Genomic DNA, 20054 nt, shown 5'->3' on the forward strand with positions numbered 1-20054 from the left:
GGCCAATTTGTTTTCTGTAATAAAAATCACATTCGGTTTGTCTCTGAGTTATTTATACTGTATAAATACTCCTCATGCAAAGAAACATAGCATTTAGAGAAACATACTTACCAGATGTTTGCAAATATCTACAAGATCATTCATCATCTTTGATGTTAACAAACTCAGGAATAAGCCTGATAAGATCTTACTTGGACTGCTCTGTCAGAAAGCAAAGTATACAGACCAGTTATCACAGTACATATAACATATTCTGTTCTTAGAAAGGAACTGGATTTATTCCATACTGTGAATTCATTAAACAGATAACATTAAAAATACAGATCCAGATTCCAATCTCAGAAGCGTGTCATGCACTACAATTTATCTTGAAAAATCCAAAATGGAACATGTCTGTAAGCAAGTTCAAATATATCACCAATCAAGTAGAAAAGTTTTTTTTCTAAAATGTTGTCATCAGTTTGGCTGGGTTTTTTTTTTTTTTTGGTCAGAAAGAGGTACTGTAATCTCTCTCATCTGTGTCATTTTGGATGTCGCTTTTTAAAAACTCCAATGAGAAAACAAAAACATTAAATATAAATCAAAGTTTTTAAAAAATATCACGATTGCTTAAAAATGTATTCCTCTTATATACCTATTTACTGCATTATCTTGAGGAACAGTCATGGAATGAGTAGAAGCCTCAAAGATATGTAAAAAAAGAAAACATTCTATTAAAGTATCTGTAAGCAGCAGCTGCATCCTAGTGATGCTATAGTTAATTAAAGCTGAGGAAGATTTCAATATAAAATCTTTATTTTCAAGGGTTTTTTTGGGTGCAAATATTCATTCCAGGAGCTGTTGCAAGGAGTGGCTACAACTTTAACCTTTATACAGCTAATGCAACACAGTGCACCTTATGTTGCATTAAACTTTTTTTTACTGAATGATAGCTGTGGCAATAAATATTATAGCTAAGGTTAGCAGCCTGCATTCTAGCCCCATTTCAGTTTCTCATAACTTTCTGAAACTTTTTTTTGATAAAAAATTGTGCTATGCTTGGTCTCCGCACAGAGATTATTTTCAAAATACGGGTCCCTTGTTTTTGAACACAGGGAGTTAAAATACACCTCTCTCAATTATAAAAATAATTCTGGTAATTTTTTAAAATAGTCATAGAGCCAATGTGTGGGGACTGAAATATCCTGCATTGGTTTTGATCTGACAGGTGAACATCTGAAAATTACGCATGGATCACATGCAGGAGATTTTTTTCTGATGAGTTCAAAAGCTGCACAGCTAAGAAGCGGTTTGTTTCAAATGCATGCATAGCTAACTTAGCTGCATAGTGACAGGTTGAGAAGTCCGATTAAACAGAATATTGCAAACAGGAAAATACAGTCAGGTTTGGACTTATGGTAACACTGCCATTGCATAGCCAGGCTCTGCAGACTGTGACACAGCTGCTAAGGTGAAGGAGAGGGATACCTTCCTGCCTATATTAGAAGATGCTGGAATGTACATACAAATGTGTTATGAACATACTAAAGTCCTCATCGAAATGAAGTTGACAGAGAGACTCATTGACTTCAATGGGGTTTGGATCAGACATTATACTCTCTATAATCAGGCTGGGTCAAGTGCACACTGAATTTTTACCTCATCTTTTGCTGATCATGTAAGCAATGAAAGGGCTAAATAAAGGTTCCCGAAGACTTTGTAAGGTGTGCTGGAGAGAACCTCATTTCTGATGCACCTCAGGATATCTGAAGCTGGGTGAGGTGCAAAACTGAGCGCCAACAAAGGTAGATAGACGAGGGACTCCCTCTTATAAACACTAGTCATGTCTCACCAAATACTGATTTAGTTATTAAATTTATTCTCACCATTGTCTATTTATTGCTACCTAAAATATTTTTGAGTTTCTAGAGAGTAAAGCTCCTTTTTATGTTTTATCCCCTTTTTTGCCTAGGAAATTCTACATAAATGATGAGGGAAATTTTCAAAGGGTCAAATGGGAGTTGGGAGCCTAACAGCTATTTGAAAAACTCCCTGTAAGTGAAGGGAATGTTAAAATTGCATAAATAAGCATTCGAAATTCAGGAAATGCTATGGGTTAAGGTTGCATGGTTGAGGTTCTAAATTAATTCTGGGCTCTGCTCTCTTGTGTGTATGCTCTACAATACAGTACTTAATTTCATGATAAAACACTAGGCTATACCCTCAACTGAATCAAATCAGCATAGCTTTTTTGACTTCAATGACTTTACAATACAGCCTTTAATTACATAATTATATATGATTTTCAACAACAATAGATTTTTTCCCCCCAATGCTGACTTCAACAGAGCTTGTAGCTGACTTAATGGAGCGTCGTTAGTTTATACCAGCTGAAGATCTGGTTCCTTATTTCTCAAATATTACACTATACAATTTTCTGTTACTTTAGATATAGGTGTAGACCCTTGCAGTAAAATGTACTACTCTGCATATGCCAGACAGGAATGATTGTAATATACTCTATCAGATATATATAGTACTGTACTTACTACAGATTAAGTATAAGAACGACCATACTGGGTCAGACCTAAGGTCCATCTAGCCCAGTATCCTGTCTTCCGACAGTGGCCAATGCCAGGTGCTTCAAACGGAATGAACATAACAGGAAATCATCAAGTGATCCATCCTATAGCCCATTCCCAGCTTCTGGCAAACAGAGGCTAGGAACTTCAGAGCATGGTTTTGCATCGGAACAATACTGAATATTTATTAGCACATAAGGCCTCCTAGATTCACAATTCATAGCCAACTGCCAGATCCTCTTAACTGTATCTAAGAAAGAATGTTCCGTTGGTTGGAGAGAGAGGAGAATAAAAAGTACATATCTTAGTGAGTAGAGAACTTATGTTTAAAAAAAAAATCAGCCAAAAAGAAACCGATTGATTATGATAATGAAATTAATGTATGCTTAAAATAAGGACTTAAGATTATGGAAAAAAGTACTTTATATTGTAATGTATTTGAGAAATAGCATGCAATTGAAGACTACTGTAAAGCATGCTCATAAGGAGGCAGAGTTGAAGTTGCATATTATTGCCTTAACTCTGGCATTTCCTGATATAACTGAGCAACTTTAAAGTTGTAATAGTTTTTTTCCCTATGCAATACATAATTCAGTAAATATGAAAGAGATAAACATCTCAGAAGCTTGCAAAATACATTATTATTGCTTTTTGAAAGTTACAATTCAGTTAGATATATATTACAGAATAAAAATAATGGACAAACATTATTTTAAATATCCTACCTTGGTACAATTACATAAGCAGTTGCTACATTGTGTTATCAAAGTCCTCAGCAAGATGATCCTAGAATCTTCATTTAGTTTATTTTTAGACTGAGAAATACTTTCTCCAACATAATGTATGAGAGACTATTAAAAACAGAAATACAAATACAATGTAGCGAAAATCTCTCAATCACACATTTCCCTTATTTGACTGCATGCACGCACGTACACACAGACATATGCGGTTCTGCTGCACATTTAAGCTTCACTATTCAGGTCACGAGTTAGTAGTTTTGGGGTGGAAGGTTTGCTTTTTTTCTCCATTTTAAACATTCATTGCTCTCTAGAAGTGATGAACTGACCACACAGACCTGATGGAAATTCAAATTTTCTAATCACCGAAGAAAAACATGGTATTTCTCCATATTGCTCTGATATTGTGCTTCAACTCTGAAGCAAGGCACCACCTCTAGTCATGAAAAGATAATTCAGTCTCCATGTGGGTTCAGTCTTTGACCCAGTTGCTCAGATTCCCAACAAAGAAGTTAAACAGTTTTATTAGTGATGGTGGCTTTATATATACATGACTACTAGTGAATTAGAGCGGGACTACCAAATAAATTCAGATAGCCAAACTGCTCTCAGTGACTAATTCACTACCAATATGGATAGATCTGAACAAGTGACCTAGAGGTGAAGGGTGCCATTAGCTTATTAACAAACCCCTTAGCTATCTGGACCCTGATCATTTTGATTTTTTATATTTTCCCAAAAGCAAGTAGGCAAAATTTTAATAACTAGAATATCTTCAATTGCAAAATAATTGTAGTTTTAGTAGTGTATATGTAATTTTAGTCATACCTAGTTTTCATTACAGTTTAAAAAAGAAAATTCTATAAAAATTTTTTAGTAATAGTGAAAAAACTAGTGCTTATAAATATTCATTGAATTCTGTCATCTACTCTGATTTGTTAAGCAGAAACCAGCAGAAACAAGTGTTTTATATTTTGAAAATATGAAAATACTCATTTTTAATAATTATTCATCATTTTAAAATAATTGAATATTGTTATCTTTACAGTTATCAAACACATATTATTACTAACCTTAGCTTTATGGAACAATTCTGATTTACATGCATCCTCTTCAGTTAATGTGCCAGCATAGCAATAGCAGCTAAGAACACCAATCAAGAGACTGACACATCGGACTAGGTGTTCTGCAGTAGTAGACTTGGAATAAATCTAACACATAATATAAATACATCATAAATTTTATATTAAATGGTGCTTCATCAGCTTACAGAGCTATTAATGGTTCTTTTAATGCTTTAATGTTTATTATATTAATACTTCTCTTCTATACTGTACATCCTTTCAACAAAGGATCACAAAGAACTTTACAAATAGTTTCATTACACTCCTGTAAAATAGGTAAGTATTTTTATCTGTAATATAAAGATGGGCAGATGTAGGCACAGAAGTTATGTGATTTGCTCAAGACCACTGGCACATCCAGGAATAAGCCAGTTCAAGAAGAACAATAATATTCTAACAGTGCAACCTTGTCTAAGGAATTGGAACATTCAAAAATTACAATTATTTTTCTTCCCAGGCACAAGCTGATAATCACCACTAAGGTGAAATCCTGGCTCCACTGCCATCAGTGAGAGCTCTAACATTTACTGAACTGGGCCAAGACTTCACCTGAGATGTTTAATTAGGTACCTCAGCAAAACTCTGAATTATGGAGGGCAGAAATTGTATGGAAGGAGAAAAATGGCCAAACATGTAATTTTATGTATACTTCTCAGTTTGCAGATCATGTAACTAATTTCCCATGTAACTTGTTTGGAGCATTCTGAAGAGCATTATACGGAAACAAACATTTGTCTACTTCATTTTGTAGGAAATATTAAAAATTGTCTGCAATTCAATTTTAACAGGAAAACTGCTTAAGTTCAACATGCTCTATAACTTTAAAATACAGAAATAAGCAGAACAAACATGGACTTCAATGCTCATTTCTAACTCACCTCAGAAGAGTAGCTGTTTAAAAGCTGTTCTGACACCACTAACAGACAGTGCTCCAGCGTTTCCCTATGGTTTTGGTTGACAGCAAGTCCTGAACCAGACAGATTTTTATCTGCAATGTTCACTGCAAGACTGGTGAAAACAGCCATTTCATCAAAAGTTGTCTGTAGATACAGCTCTTCAATTTCCAAAAAACTGACTTCTCCTTTGTCTTGTGTGTGTTGCACACTTGAAGGAAAACACATTACTCTTATTGTGACACCCTGCTTTACTACCTGTACCTTTAAAACCATTATTTAAACACAAGAAACATAAGCAGAAATAAAATGAAATTTTTATTTGTGCCTCTAGTCATTTCTTTTGCTCTCTCATTTCTCAGGTTAATCTCACTAAGGAATGGTTATTTACTATTTTAATCACAGTCTGAGATGATTATCAAGATGAATCTATATTGCAGAACAGTGGTTCTCAATCAGGTCCAGGGCTCCCCTGGGGGCCACTAATAGGTTTCGGGGGGGGAGGGCAGTGTTAGAATCGCTGGGGCCCAGGGCAGAAAGCCGAAGTCCCACCATGTGGAGCTGAAGGCTGGGGCCCTGAACCCTGCCACCTGGGGCTGAAGTCAAAGCCTGAGCAACTTAGCTTTGCGGGGCCCTCTGTGGTGTGGGGCCCTGAGCAATAGCTCTGCTTGCTACTCCCTAATGCCAGCTCTTTCTTTTATATGCAGAAAATAGCAGTTGTGGCGCAGGTGGGCTGGGGAGTTTTTATAACATGGGGGGGAGGGGCGCTCAGAAAGAAAAAGGTTGAGAACTCCTACTGTAGATGAAATGTGCTCACAACTTTGGTGTGTGACCTTGGGGCATTCTGAAAAGCAGTGTCCATCAAGGCAGTGTGTGCCACCTCCCTATGTCCCCCCCACAACACCCAAGGACATACATTAGGGAGGCATTTGAAGCTGTGTCCAACGCCTTCTACTAAATCAAGTTTTAAGACTGTAAAGTAATGGGGAAGAAAGGTGGGTACTGTGGGTCCATGACAGTAATTTCTAATTAGTTGGGGGCTTTTTAAAAGGATTTTTGGTTTTTTTTTGGCAATTGCTTTACTAAGATATATTACTGGTAAGAGAGATGTTATGTAACCTCTTCAGGGATGAGATGTTGTCTTCATACCTGTGTAAAGCACCTAACTAGACTGTAGATGCTCTATTTTCACAATGCTCAAAAATGTGCTAAATACTTTATAAAAATGAACATTAAAAGATATGTGAGAGACAGGAAAACGTGTTCCATATCTTCAGTGTTTGCTGGAATGGCAAAAACCTTGAATGCTACCTGAGCCAAGTAGGGGGAATACAGAATATCAACAAGGATATGGACTACTACTTAAAAAAGAACAAAGCTGGTTCAACCCTAAAAATACTGCCCCTAAATATGAGGAGCATACTGTCTGTGCGGATTAATTTTAAACATACCACTCAGTAGCATTTTGGAAAAAGTTCATTGCGGCTCTGCAGTTCTTCATAGTCAGGCTCACAAGAGTTTTCTGCAGCACTAGATGAGGAAAATCACTGTAAAGAACATTTTTTTTTTTAAACCCAGAGCTGGAATTTAGGTGAGAAACATCTATACTTATTAGGTGATTATGACTCCAAACTTCAAATCTCAAACCTAACCTTAATTATGTACATTAGAACATGACTAGGAATCAGGACTCCTGAGTTCTATATACATTACTCCTGAGGGAATTCTGTGCCAAAAAAATAAAACTTCTGTGCCAAAAAAATAAAAATACTGTGCACAATATTTTAAAGTTATGCGAATTTTATTTGTAATAAATAAACGTGGAGGCTCCAGCACAGCAGTGGGAAGCACAGGCCATTGGGTGCACAGAGGTGAGAGATCACCCTGCAGCTCCCAGTCAGGGCACGGACTCGGTGGCGAGGCTGCACCTGACCCTGACACAGTGTAAGGGCTGGGTCTGCCCCAGGAAAACCCTAAGGCCCTGCTCCTCCGCACCAGGTGCAAGCAGGTAGGCTCAGTCTGGCAGGATCCCTACTGTGGAAGGGCTTAGTGTGGTGGGCTCCATGTGTGGGGTGAGAGGGTCCTGTGTGGCACAATCTGGATGAGGATGGATGAGTGGGAGGTCCGGATGCAGTTGGGATCTGGATGCACAGAAGCAATGGGACTCTGCAGCTGGGTCTAGATGAAGGTGCTTGGGGCTCAGCAGGGTGGGTCTGGGCGTGGGGCTCCACACGTGCGGGGCTCTGTGGGGGGTCTGGGGTCCAGGTACAGCTGGTTGAAACTCAGTAGGGTGGAGGTCCAGGGGGCTCGTTGGGGTGGTCTGGGTGCAGCAGAAGTATGGCTCATCAGGGTGCAGTCTTGGGGGCTGGATGCGGGGGAAGAGGGTGGGGCTCAGCAGGGGGCTCCGGATGCAGGGAGTGAGGCTCGGCGGGGTGGGAGTTAGGGTGTGGGAGACTCGTAGGGGTTCTGGGTGAAGGGGGGTGGGACTGAGGCTCTGCAGGGGTCTGGGTACGGGGGGGAGGGTCTGGATGCACAGGGGCTGGGTGATTGGTGAAGCAGCTCTCCATACAGTGACTCTTCTCCCCACAGCTGAGGAGTGATAGGGGCAGAAAGTAGGATGAGGTGGAGTTTCCTGCAGCCAGGGGAGATTTCTGGGGCTGAGTTTGACCCAGACATGGCCACTCCTTGCAAGTGAAGATCAAGTCCTGTCCCCTCCTACCCCTAGCCCAGCCAGGACTAGCAGCTGAGCTTGGGGCAGGGCAAGAGCCACCAGCGGGGTCTTCCTCAGTCCCGCCCCCTGCCCCACAGTGCTCTCCCTCGATGTCAGTTGCTCTGGGTGCTAAAATGACGTGCCCACACTGCTGGAGCTTTGCTTTCCAGTCAGAAAGTCATTTTTCTGTGTGGAAACAAAGAAATCTGTGGGGGACATGAATTCTGTGAACATGCAGTGGCGCAGAATTTCCCCCAGGAGTAACACATCTATGCCAGACTCGCTGTGTGACCTTATGGAAGTTACCATCTCTGTGTCTCAGATTATCCGCTTGTAAAAATGGATATACTACTTATCTACCTCCCTTCCCCAAAACGGTATTGATAAGTTTACTTATATTTGTAAAACACTTGGTGATCCTTTCACAAAAAGTGCTAAATGTACAGTAATATTAGTTATTTACCAAAACACTTCATGTACTAACCTAATGTTTTAAAAAGCAAGAAACTTTAAAATGCAGGTATTGTCTGAAGCTAACACTTGAATAACTAAAAACTTGGATTATAATAGCACATCAGTTATACCAAGCAGCAGCAGGGTTAACATTATCACTTGCTAAATAGTTTGATTCTAGTCATTCCTAAAATCTAAACATCACGCCAGAAAACTTCAGGTATTATTTTCAGGTAATTTTCATCTAAAAGCAGTTGTATGAAATGATTTATTTATTTATTTATTTTTTAACATTTGAGTAAGGAGAAATTAATGATTTCCAAAACACATGTTTTATGATACCCTACAGAAAGTTAACACACAGATTTATAAACTCTACCAAAACATTAGCAACATATGAAGGCTTTAATAATTCATTTTTCCCATCTGCTTTTTTTATGTTATGTTTTGTGTTTATACACAGAGCAGATTATACTCCAAGTTGTTACCTGCATAGCACAGGGGGTAACTCAAAACATTCTTCCATCTTCTCTTCCAAATGACAGAACAGTAGCCATTTCATTATTGCTTCTTTTAACACACACCCAGTATTTCCTTCACAATTATTCTGCACCATTCCTACTTTCAAAGTTTCCGGTACTACATAAGCAGTCATTGCTAATGCCAAACAACGTGCAGCAGGACTACAACAAAACAGAGCAAAGAACAGCTTGTGGGAAATCATAATTAAATGTATATTTGACTACTATCATTATGAGGCAAAGTCTTTATTTCTGGATCTTGGACAGCTCTAAGAATATTGTCAAATGCATAAATAAAGTACTTAATAAGCACGCACATTAAAAATTCCTTTATAAGAATATTCACTCTGCATGCATTTTCAAACCCATATTTTAGACGTTATAGATTCCACTTGTCTATTTTAAAATTATTTGGATCCAGTCTTTTGAAATTAAATTAATTTTAAAAGAACAAAAAATATGCTTTACTTTGTTTCAACAAGAGTAGAATGAATCTATTTTGGCCAAAATTTGTTTTTAAGAAGCTTGTCCTGGTCACATCTCTTCCATGTCAACTTTCAGACTGGAGTGAGTTTTTATGGCTGAATTATAAATGTCTGAAAAGCAGGTTTTAACACAAATATGTACAGTACTTAGTTAAAATGCCACAAGAACAAATTTAGTATTTCTGTTCATGGAGGAAGAACAGCTACAGAGAGTCAAAGACTCAAGATGCACTATCCCTGGTTCACATCTTACCTCGAAGGCTTGTATGCAGACCCTGAAAATATCTTCCAGAGTTCTTTGTCTATTACAATAAGGTTTCCTTGAATTATGGCTCCAAGTAACCCAAAGCTTTCTGTTTCAACTTGCTGAAAACTTATGCTGCGAACCGTAAGAGACCAAACTTTTGCCCAGATTCTCTGCAGCTCCAACTTTTGTGTGCTTTCCAAATCTAATTTTTGGCTCTGACAAACAGCAACCTCTGTAAGGCACCTTAGCACATATGGGGTCCTTTCCCCTTTTCTCTGCTGATGTAGTAGCTGGTGTAGTATAGTGAGTAAGGGAGATAATTCACCGTTAGGAAGACTCATAGGATACTTTGATATCAATTGGGCTGTAATCTGCAACCTTAAAAACAGAAAGTGAAGGCAATTAATTTGAAATGTACTTAAATTCATTATGTGTTGAAAAGCAGTAAAATATAATATAAGCCGTTTCAGAGAATCATTTTATACTTCTATTGTATATTTAACTGTGATTGTTTAAGTGTTCAGGATAGCTTGTTCAATCACCAATTATTCTGTCATTTTGAAGCAATTAAGTATGTTCAGCCTCAGCCACACAAATGCTGTTTTACAAGTTGACTGTCAGATATCAGTAAAGCAAACAGAAAATTAATTTTCTTGTCTGTAATTTTATTTCTCACAGATAACCATAACAAAATCTTTGTCTTATTTTTAGTAAAAGTCACCGACAGGTCACACACAATAAACAAAAAATCACCAATGCCCATGACCTGTCCATGACTTTTACTAAAAATAACGTGACAAAATGAGGAGAGGAGAGAGTCCAGCACCCACAGTTGCTCGAGTTCCAGGTTCCAACCCACTCCTCACAATGGCTGGGAGTTGCGGGGGCACCCCTCCCCATGGCCCATGGTGTCTGGGAGCTGCGGGGTGGCCCTATCACTTACATTGGCTGGGAGCTGTCAGGTGCTCCTGCCCACAGCGACTTGGAGCTGTGGGGGAGTCCCCTGCCACCCAGGGTGGTTTAGAGCTGGGGGTGTCCCTCCCCCACCCGCTGTGGTTCAGTACTGCAGGGTGTCGCCTGCCACCCACAGAGGCTGGGAGCTGCGAGGTCCTGCTACCTGGCAGCTAAGAGCTGCTGGACCCCCTGTCCCGCAGCTGAGACCTCCAGCCACGCTGCCCTGGGGCTGAAGCAGAAAATTTTATGAGCTCTCTGGAAGTCACGGAATGATTTCCGTGACAAAAATCTTAGCTTTACTCAGATTATAAAGCTGGAAGGAACAACTCTGATTATCTAGCCTGCCTCCTGTATAAAACAGGCCATACGATTTCCCTGAATTAATTCCTGTTTGAAATAAAGCATCTCTTTTAGAAAAAATCCAGTCTTTATTTAAAAATCTTCCAGTGGAGAATCCACCTCAGCCCTTTGTAAACTTTTCCAACAATTAATTCCTTTCGCTGTTTAAAAATGTGCCCCTTATTTGCAGCTTGAGTTTGTCTAGCTTCAACTTCCAATCACTGGATCTTGTTATACCGTTATCTGCTATGTCAAATATTACAATATTGTTATACTCCTCAAGCCAGTTTACCCAGCATAAAATAGTGAGAATAGAGATGAGGTTCTCACTCCACGGCATTATTCTTATTGCAACTCCACAGACCCGCATAAAAGCTGGTATTTTCATTCACCATCGTTTCATTGTCATTCGTTAGTCATATATCACGTCAGACCTGAAGAAGACCACTGTGTAGCTCAAAAGCTTATCTGTGTCACCAACAGAAGTTGGTTCAACAAAAGATATTACCTCACCCATCCTGTCTCTCTCATATATCATGTCAGTTATCCAAGTCAGCAATGTGAAAGTTATGACTTCTAACTATTATGTGGTATTTGACTTAGAAGCTTTTATAACAAGAATTTCAAGAACATCCCTCATGATTGTTAAAGAGCTGGAAAAGCTATGCTGATTCCATGACAGCCTCCCTGTATGTTCTGTATCTGAGCACCTTAGTTCACAGCACAAGGCATTTGGGAGACAACTGGGTATAAAATGCAGGAGTCCACAGATCATGAAATAATTGAACGTGAAACTAAAACCTGTTAAGTTATTTGTACTGATTTCAGTTCCAAGGTAAAAGGATAAAGGTGTTTTTACCAAGGTATGACATCAAAATCATTCTGTGATATTTGCAAGTTGTCTCGAATTATTTCCCAGCCCAATTCGATCTTCCTACGCTTGCTTGGTGCAGCTTCATCTCCAGACTCTCTTTGTGTAACAGTGTACGACTGGGTTTTCTCCAGGACTTTGGTGTCTTCAGTAAAGACCTTTCCAAAAACATAGTAAAAAGAGAACCCATCAAAAAAAGTATTCAAGTACTCATATAAGAACATAAGAATAGCTCTATTGGGTCAGACCAAAGGTCCATCTAGCCCAGTATCCTGTCTTCTGACAGTGGCCAGTGCCAGGTGCCCCAGAAGGAATGAACAGAACAGGTAATCATCAAGTGATCCATCCCGTCACTCATTCTCAGCTTCTGGAAAACAGAGGTTAGGGACACTATTCCTACCCATCCTGGCTAAAAGCCATTGATGGACCTATCCTCCATGAATTTATCTAGTTCTTTTTTGAACCCTGTTATGGTCTTGGCCTTCACAACATCCTCTGGCAAGGAGTTCCACACGTTGACTATGTGTTGTGTGAAGAAATACTTCCTTTTGTTTTAAACCTTCTGTCTATTAATTTCATTTGGTGACTCCTAGTTCTTGTATTATGAGAAGTAGTAAATAACACTTCCTTATCTACTTTCCCTACATCAGTCATGATTTTATAGACCTCAATCATATCCTCCCTTAGCTGTCTCTTTTCCAAGCTGAAAAGTCCCAGTCTTATTAATCTCTCCTTATACGGAAACTGTTCCATACCTCTAATCATTTTTGTTGCCCTTTTCTGAACTTTTTCCAATTCCAATATATCTTTTTTGAGATGGGGCGACCACATCTGCACATAGTATTCAAGATGTGGGCGTACCATGGATTTATATAGAGGCAACATATTTTCTGTCCTATTATCTATGCTTTCTTAATGATTCCCAGCATTCCGTTTGCTTTTTTGACTGCTGCCACACTTGTGAGTGGATGTTTTCAGAGAACTATCCAGTTTTGAGAGATCCTTTTGTAGCTCTTTGCAGTCTGCCTGGGTCTTAACTATCTTTAGTAATTTTGTATCATCTGCAAATTTTGCCACCTCACTGTTTACCCCTTTTTCCAGATCATTTATGAATATGTTGAATAGGACTGGTCCCAGAACAGATCCCTGGGGGATACCACTATTTACCTCTCTCCATTCTGAAAACTGACCATTTATACCTATCCTTTGTTTCCTATCTTTTAACCAGTTACTAATCCATGAGAGCACCTTCTTCTTATCCCATGGCAGTTTACTTTGGTAAGAGCCTTTGGTGAGGGACCTTGCCACCCTTACCCTCTATTAAAGGCCATGAGATGTTTCAAACTAAGGGTATGTCTATATTCTGAGTTGGGAGTATGATTCTGAGCTTGAGGAGACATGTTCATACTAGTTTTAACTGAGCTAATGCACTAAAAATAGAGAATAACATCAGTGGCCCAGTCACAGGCGGGGTTAGCTGCTCCTTGTAGTACATAGCATCTCTTATGAGCATGCACTCGGGGCAGCTAGCCCCTTCCACTGCTTGCACTGCTGGGTCAACACTCTTTTTACTGAGCTAGCTCAATCAGAACTAGTGCAAATATGTCTCCTCCAGCTGGGAATCACATCACCAGCTTACAAGGTAGACACACCTGAAGTTAATCATTATTTACCATCTATAAAGCACTCCAGATAATTCTCATTTCCCTCTTAGCTTGCTTCACAACCTTCAAAGATCACACACAGCAACAACTCAGATACTGGCAGAAGGCATAAGGATGCTGCTGTCTCCAGCACCTATCAATGCTATGCCTGTCAGCCATTAGGATTTGATCAGAGATTTGCTTCCTGCTCTCCAGAAGCACAGTGTCCTACTGTCTCTGTCATCTGAAAAGCAAGAAGCCTAGCTTGGGATCATCCTTCAAAAGCAAGGCTTGGAACTATGAGACGTAAGTATTATTACATTACTTCGGCTCTCCAGTAATTAATCAATAAGGGTAGGATTTTCACAAGAGCCCAAAGTGATTTAGGAGCACAAAGAACCATTGACTTTCAATGAAACTTGTGCTTCCAAGTCACATAAACAGTCATATAAAAATATCAATTACCCATTCTTTCAACTGCATACAGAATAAAAGTACTAACTAAATATGAATTTCTGCAACAACAAATAATTTTGCTCTATTGAGAATTCCTTGATATTAAAAAGCGTATCAGAAATATAAGGACGCTTCTCCCTTACAAGCCTGTAACCATGTTAAACTTTCAAATAAAACAAATTTAAACACTTTCAGCAGCAAACAGAAAATGTCTGCTTCCATCTGTACCTTACACATGGAAATATTTTGGGGAAAGTTAATCCAAAATGTCACTAGAGCAATTAAATTTCTCTATAAACTGAACAGAAGGGCTCCGTCCGCAGTCTGTGCAGCCTCTATTAGACCTGAGTATTAGGATCTCAAGACTGTTGTTTAATTGAGGCCAAAAAGAACATGTCTCTAGACCAGAGACTAACGATACTGAAATATGAGTAAACAATTATGAAAAAAATCTGCAAGACATATTAATGGAAAATTGAAGTGTGTGAATAGCATAGTACAGTATACACATCAACTTTACATTCATTTGGAACAATGTGCAGAAATGTCATTTACTTGATGACAAATATCAGCCATTAATTCAATCAAGTTTTCCTTTACAGCAATGTTGCGTGATCCTGAAGAATACTTTCCTCTACTGCCAATGAGACTTAACTCATTCACCAGCAGATCATACAAGTTGTGTAAGATTCTTTGCCATTTTGCTGAGTCATATGCACCTGTATGTGAAAAGATAAAATTTAAGTTATATATGCAGTTTATCTGCCATAATCTGACTATACAATATAGCTTTCTATGTTCACAGATGAACAGAGAATGCTTAACAGCAATTAGAGTTGCATTTTTCAGGAGGTTTTATAATGCAAACATTTGTTATTTAAAACAAAAAATGTTCAAATATTTGCAAAGATGGGGGAAAAGAAGATAAAGTCTGGATGCCAAATAAGAGGGAGGGGAAAAAATAAAATAAAATCAAGAATCCCACCCTCATCTGTTCCAACCTAAACATCCAGAACTAAGCAGCTCCCACCCCCAGAGACTCAAGGTCCCCAGTACAGCCACCCCTGCCACTTGTCTGGGGGAGGGGCTAGAATACTACCCCAGCAGCAGCCAGGAACAGCTGACCCATGTGTCTTCTCAACCCAGGGACACAACAGGTGTCACAGATTACATTGCAGAATTTTAATACCCAACATACTCTGATTTGGCCCTGCCCTATCCTCCTTGCCCTTTCAAAGCAGCAGATGTACCAGGAGCATCCATCTCCAGCATCCCTTGTGCAAAAGAAGAACCCTGGTGTGAAGATGGCCTTACATAGATTTTTTTTTTTTTTTTTTGATACAGGCAAGATGCAAACATAGACAGTGAAGGCCAGGGACCCTATATGTTGGGGTTTGGGGGCAGATTCTAAGAGAATGCAGGGGGAACGTGGTCTAAGAGGGACTTCAGTATAACTGGGGATTAATTGTTAACAAGGGACTAATAAAAAAATTTAATGCATTAAAAAAAAACACACTACAATGGGTTGGATAGTAGTAAATACAAATCAGTAGTTAGGAAACAGAGTTGACAGGGGAAGCTAAAAGTATTGAACAAAAATCTATGCCTGGTAGTGCTAAGAATAATAAAAAGGAATTTTGTATATGTATTAGAAACAAGCAAAACCCTAGTGATGGTATGGGTCCAATACTAGACAAGGATGGTAAAATTATCAGTTACGTTGCAGAAAAGGCGGAAGTGTTCAATAAATATTTCTGTTCTGTATTCCGAAGGAAGCAGGGTGATGTATTCATGTCTTGCAATTATAATGAAATACTTTCTTCCCATCAAAAACTAGGGAAGATATTAAAGAGCAACTATTAAGTTAAACATTTTAAAATCTACAGGATTTGCACCCAAGAGTATTAAATGAATTAACCGAGGAGATCTCTGAACCATTAATATTGATTGAACAAATCTTGGAACACTGGAAGTGTTCGAGGACTGGGGAAAAAAAACCCCTAATGTTGTGCCAATATTTAAAAAAAGGCGAATGGGATGGCAGGGAAATTATAGATCAGTTAGCCTGACATCAATACAGGGCAAAAATCATGGAAATGCTGATATGGCCCAGCAATCAGTAAAATAGTAGTATAATTAATGCCAATCAACATGGTTTTATGGATAAAGGTGCTTGTCAAACAAACTTGGTATTTTTTTATGAGTTTGGTTAATAAAAGTAACATGTTGACATAATGGACTTAAGACTTTTGCAAGGTATTTAACTTAGTCCCACATGGCATTCGGATAAAGAATTACCACTATACAAAATCTATGCAGACAATATTAATTCATATATCACATAAAGTAACTGTAAATGGGGCATCATCATCCCAAGGGAGTGTTTCTAATGAGTTCCTGCAGGTATCTATTCTCAGCCCATTTTATTCAATATCTTTAAGAAAATATAAAATCATTCCTGCTAAAGTTTGCAAATGATACGAAAATTGGTGGAGTATTAAATAATGATGGAGACAGATCAGTTATATAGACCAACATAAACTGCTTTGTAAGGGGGCTCACTTGAACATCCTATGTTTTAACACAGCCAAATGCAAGGTCATACAACATCTAGGTACAAAGAACATAGGCTGCATTTATAAGATGGGGGACTGTATCCTGGAAAGCTGTGACACTGACAAGGGCTTGGGGTCATGGTAGATAACCAGTTGAATATGTGCTTTCAAGGAGATTATGTCACTGAAATGGCAAACAGGATCCCTGGATGTATAAGGTGGAGAATATGAACTAGGGGGAGGTGGTATTTCCTTTGTATATGTTTATAGTGAGATCATTACTAGAATAGTGTGTCCAACTTTGGTTTCTACTCTTCAAAAAGGATGTTGAAAAATTGCAGAAGGTTCTTAAATGAGAGGTAAGACTAATCAAAGGCCTAGAACAGTGTTTCTCAAAGGGGGGTCTGAGAGGGTACTCCAGGGGGTCCATGGGCCCCACTGATCAACTCCTCCCCTCCCCCCCAAGTGCCTTCTGCATGCCTATGTTTTCCAGGATGTCAGACTAGATCAGGGGCAGGCAAACTTTTTGGCCTGAGGGCCGCATTGGCTTTTGGAAATTCTATGGAGGGTTGGTTAGGGGAGGGGGTCATGGCCCGGCCCCCACCCTCTATCCACACCCCATCCCCCCTCTCAGGACCCCTGCCCCAGCCACACACACACCCCACTCTCTATCCTCTGACCGCCCCCCTGTCCCCTGCCGCCACATCCAACCCCCCTCCTCTTATTCCTGACATACACACCCCCGGGACCTCTGCCCCATCCAACCACCCTTTCTCTCTGTCCCGACTGCCCCCCACTACCCCATCCAACCTCCTCTCCTTCCTGACTGCCAGCCAGGGACTCCAGTCCCCATTTAACCCTCCTGTTCCCCGTCCTCTGACCGCCACCACCCCTATCCACATCCCCGCCCCCTGACCACCACCTCGAACTCCCCTCCCTCTATCAACCCCCCATCCCCACTCTCTACTCCCTTACCGCGCTGCCTGGAGCACAGGTGGCTGGTGGCACTACAGCTCACCACTTGGCTGGAGCCAGCCACGCCACGGTGCAGTGCACCGGGTCAGGCCGAGCTCTGCAGCTGTACTGCCCCAGGAGCTCGCAGTCCCGCTGCCCAGAGCATTGAGCTGGTGGTAGGGTGAGCGGAGGCTGTGAGGGAGGGGGAACAGCAGGGGAGGGGCTGGGGGCTAGCCTCCTAGGGCAGGAGTTCAGGGGCTGGGCAGGAGGGTCCCGCAGGCCAGATGTGGCCCGCAGGCCATAGTTTGCCCATCTCTGGTAGATGACCATAATGGTCACTCCCAGTCCTAGTATCTATAAAAGTAACAAGATGTGAACATGTGTGCCAATCTGCACTTTGCTCACTCCTGTATGTTGTATCTATTCCCCCCAGCCTTTTCCCTTCCTCCCCCTTTTCTTTTTAAATTCTGAAGTCTTTGACCAGATGCTGGGTGTTCCCATTCAGCACCCAGCATATTTTGAGTGTTGTTATAATACAATAATAGTTAAAACCATGTATTCCCCCAATTCAATCAGCTCTAATGCACAGTGTAAAACTATAGAGAAGAAACAGTTACTCCTGTGATTATTCTCCAAGTTTACCAGTGACATCCAGAACTTCTGTGCTCGTGCAACTTGAACTCTCACATATAGCAAAAATTTGCTAAAATTAGAAAAACAAAAAAAAAAAAGAAGCTTTTTATTGTGTACCTTTCTCCTGTGTTTTGGCTCCCTTTGGATGATGAACACGAACCTGCAGTTGAAGTAACTGAATTATTAACTCCTTTACAGACTCTTTCGGTTTATACTGAGTCCATATATAAAGAACCGTAGGAAGAATTTCTTCTCCTAGCTTACAAATCCGCATACGACAGTTCACAGCATACACACTGAAGACGACATTAATTGCTGGAAGAATATGATCCAGACCTGCAGAGGCAGAGGCATTCTCCTGCCTGGAATATAAACCAAGCACTTCATCTACAGCAAAAACAGACAACTTTCTGTTGATAAGAAAGTTGATAAGAAGTATTAACAAATAATGAATGACTTGTCTGGATTTTTTTTAAATCTAGTCCTTGAACTGTAAATTGAGCACTGAACAAACTTAATTTAATAAATAAGGCAAGAATATTCAAAAGACCTCACACCTCTGAATACTTGTAGATAATGCAAAAAATTTCCAGAATACTATAAATGCAGAAAAGATTCACATTTCAAAGAGCTCTGAGTAAACAGAAAGTTGTTGAAGGTCAGAATCACAGAAGTCAGGGATCAATGAGCATCCACAGACCATCAAGTCCAACCCCAATTACCTAGGACAAATTATCCTCTGAAATACAATTCTGACACACAAAACAAAAAGCTGAGAATTACCTTGCACACTGTAGTGCTTTTTCAAAGAAGCAAAAAAGATTGGAATTTAGTTCATCAGTTTGGAAGCAGCATCCTCTGATCAGTGTGTGAATTATTCTAGCCACCAAAACTCTGTTAATATCTCTGGAAGGTTTGAGATACAATTTGCAGTACAGGGTCAGCAGTTCTGTAAACATAATTCAAAGAATCAAAAATTATATAAAAGTATAACTGTCTCCTTAGCCTGGGTAAAACAGTGATTTAAGAGACCAGATCATACAATTCTAACAAGCAGATTAAATGCAGAAGTTACACAGAAAGGAAAAACCACCACTTAAACAGTAAAATTAAAATATTTTGTCTGTGTTCTGAAAATATTCACTTGCTATTAACATCATAGACATTTGGATCATTATTCACAAAAGTTAATTCTCTGTTTTGCAATTTAACTGCACACAGAAACATTAAGAAAATATTATCTAAACGTACCACAGGTAGCTGAATGCCACAAAAAAACAAAACAGAATAACAAAAAAACTGAAGGGGGAAAAAAAAACACCCTAAAGATTACTAACATTTCAGCTAATTCTTACAGAGAATTATTTCACTCCCTTTTAGCATGTCACCAGTCACAATTTTCACTTGTACTATGATATGGCAGAGTGTAATGTTCCAATGAGTACCAACAGAACAATGGAAAAGGTGTATTAGGTACTATTAAAATTTGATTTTCTCCATTTTCTAATATTTTTATTTAATAGATAATTATTAAACCAATACTTCATAGAGCTTTGAAAATGCAGTGTTACACGGTATAAGCATTACTTTTATATCTTGTAGGAGATGATATATAAAAGAGCTTTAGAGATCAGTACTAAAACCTACAGGGACATCTCAGTAGTACCCTGCGCAGACACATAATTTATACCCGTGGAGCTGCAGAGTTCTACCGCAGCCAGAGCCCTGCGCAGGCAGCTCCTCTGGCAAGGCTGTACCATCCCCAGCCCCATCCACTGAGGCGAGTACCAAGCTCACTGGCAGTGGTCCCTGGTCATGCTAGTGTGTGCTAGCGGCTCACACTCTCCTGGACAGGAGTCCCTTCCATGCAGCAGTCTGTGTGTCCTGGGGGTGGTACAATCATGCTGCTTTCGAT

At 39.7% G+C, this 20054-nt stretch overlaps 1 protein-coding gene across 1 annotated transcript in view; it reads right to left on the bottom strand.

Moving 5' to 3' along the window:
* ATM (ATM serine/threonine kinase) overlaps positions 1–20054 on the bottom strand; it is a 110768-nt gene that overhangs the window by 74122 nt on the left and 16592 nt on the right. Inside the window, exons 6-16 of the mRNA XM_050937999.1 lie at positions 18923–19088; positions 18257–18501; positions 14553–14716; positions 11887–12056; positions 9741–10112; positions 8970–9164; positions 6770–6865; positions 5304–5529; positions 4375–4512; positions 3287–3412; positions 112–201 (exon numbers count right to left, since the gene is read on the bottom strand). Coding sequence (XP_050793956.1) covers positions 112–201; positions 3287–3412; positions 4375–4512; positions 5304–5529; positions 6770–6865; positions 8970–9164; positions 9741–10112; positions 11887–12056; positions 14553–14716; positions 18257–18501; positions 18923–19088 — 1988 coding nt within the window. The remainder of the gene's footprint in view (positions 1–111; positions 202–3286; positions 3413–4374; positions 4513–5303; positions 5530–6769; positions 6866–8969; positions 9165–9740; positions 10113–11886; positions 12057–14552; positions 14717–18256; positions 18502–18922; positions 19089–20054) is intronic.

This window comes from Gopherus flavomarginatus, chromosome 1 (assembly GCF_025201925.1).
Source record: "Gopherus flavomarginatus isolate rGopFla2 chromosome 1, rGopFla2.mat.asm, whole genome shotgun sequence".
In the NCBI taxonomy this organism is placed as follows: domain Eukaryota; kingdom Metazoa; phylum Chordata; order Testudines; family Testudinidae; genus Gopherus; species Gopherus flavomarginatus.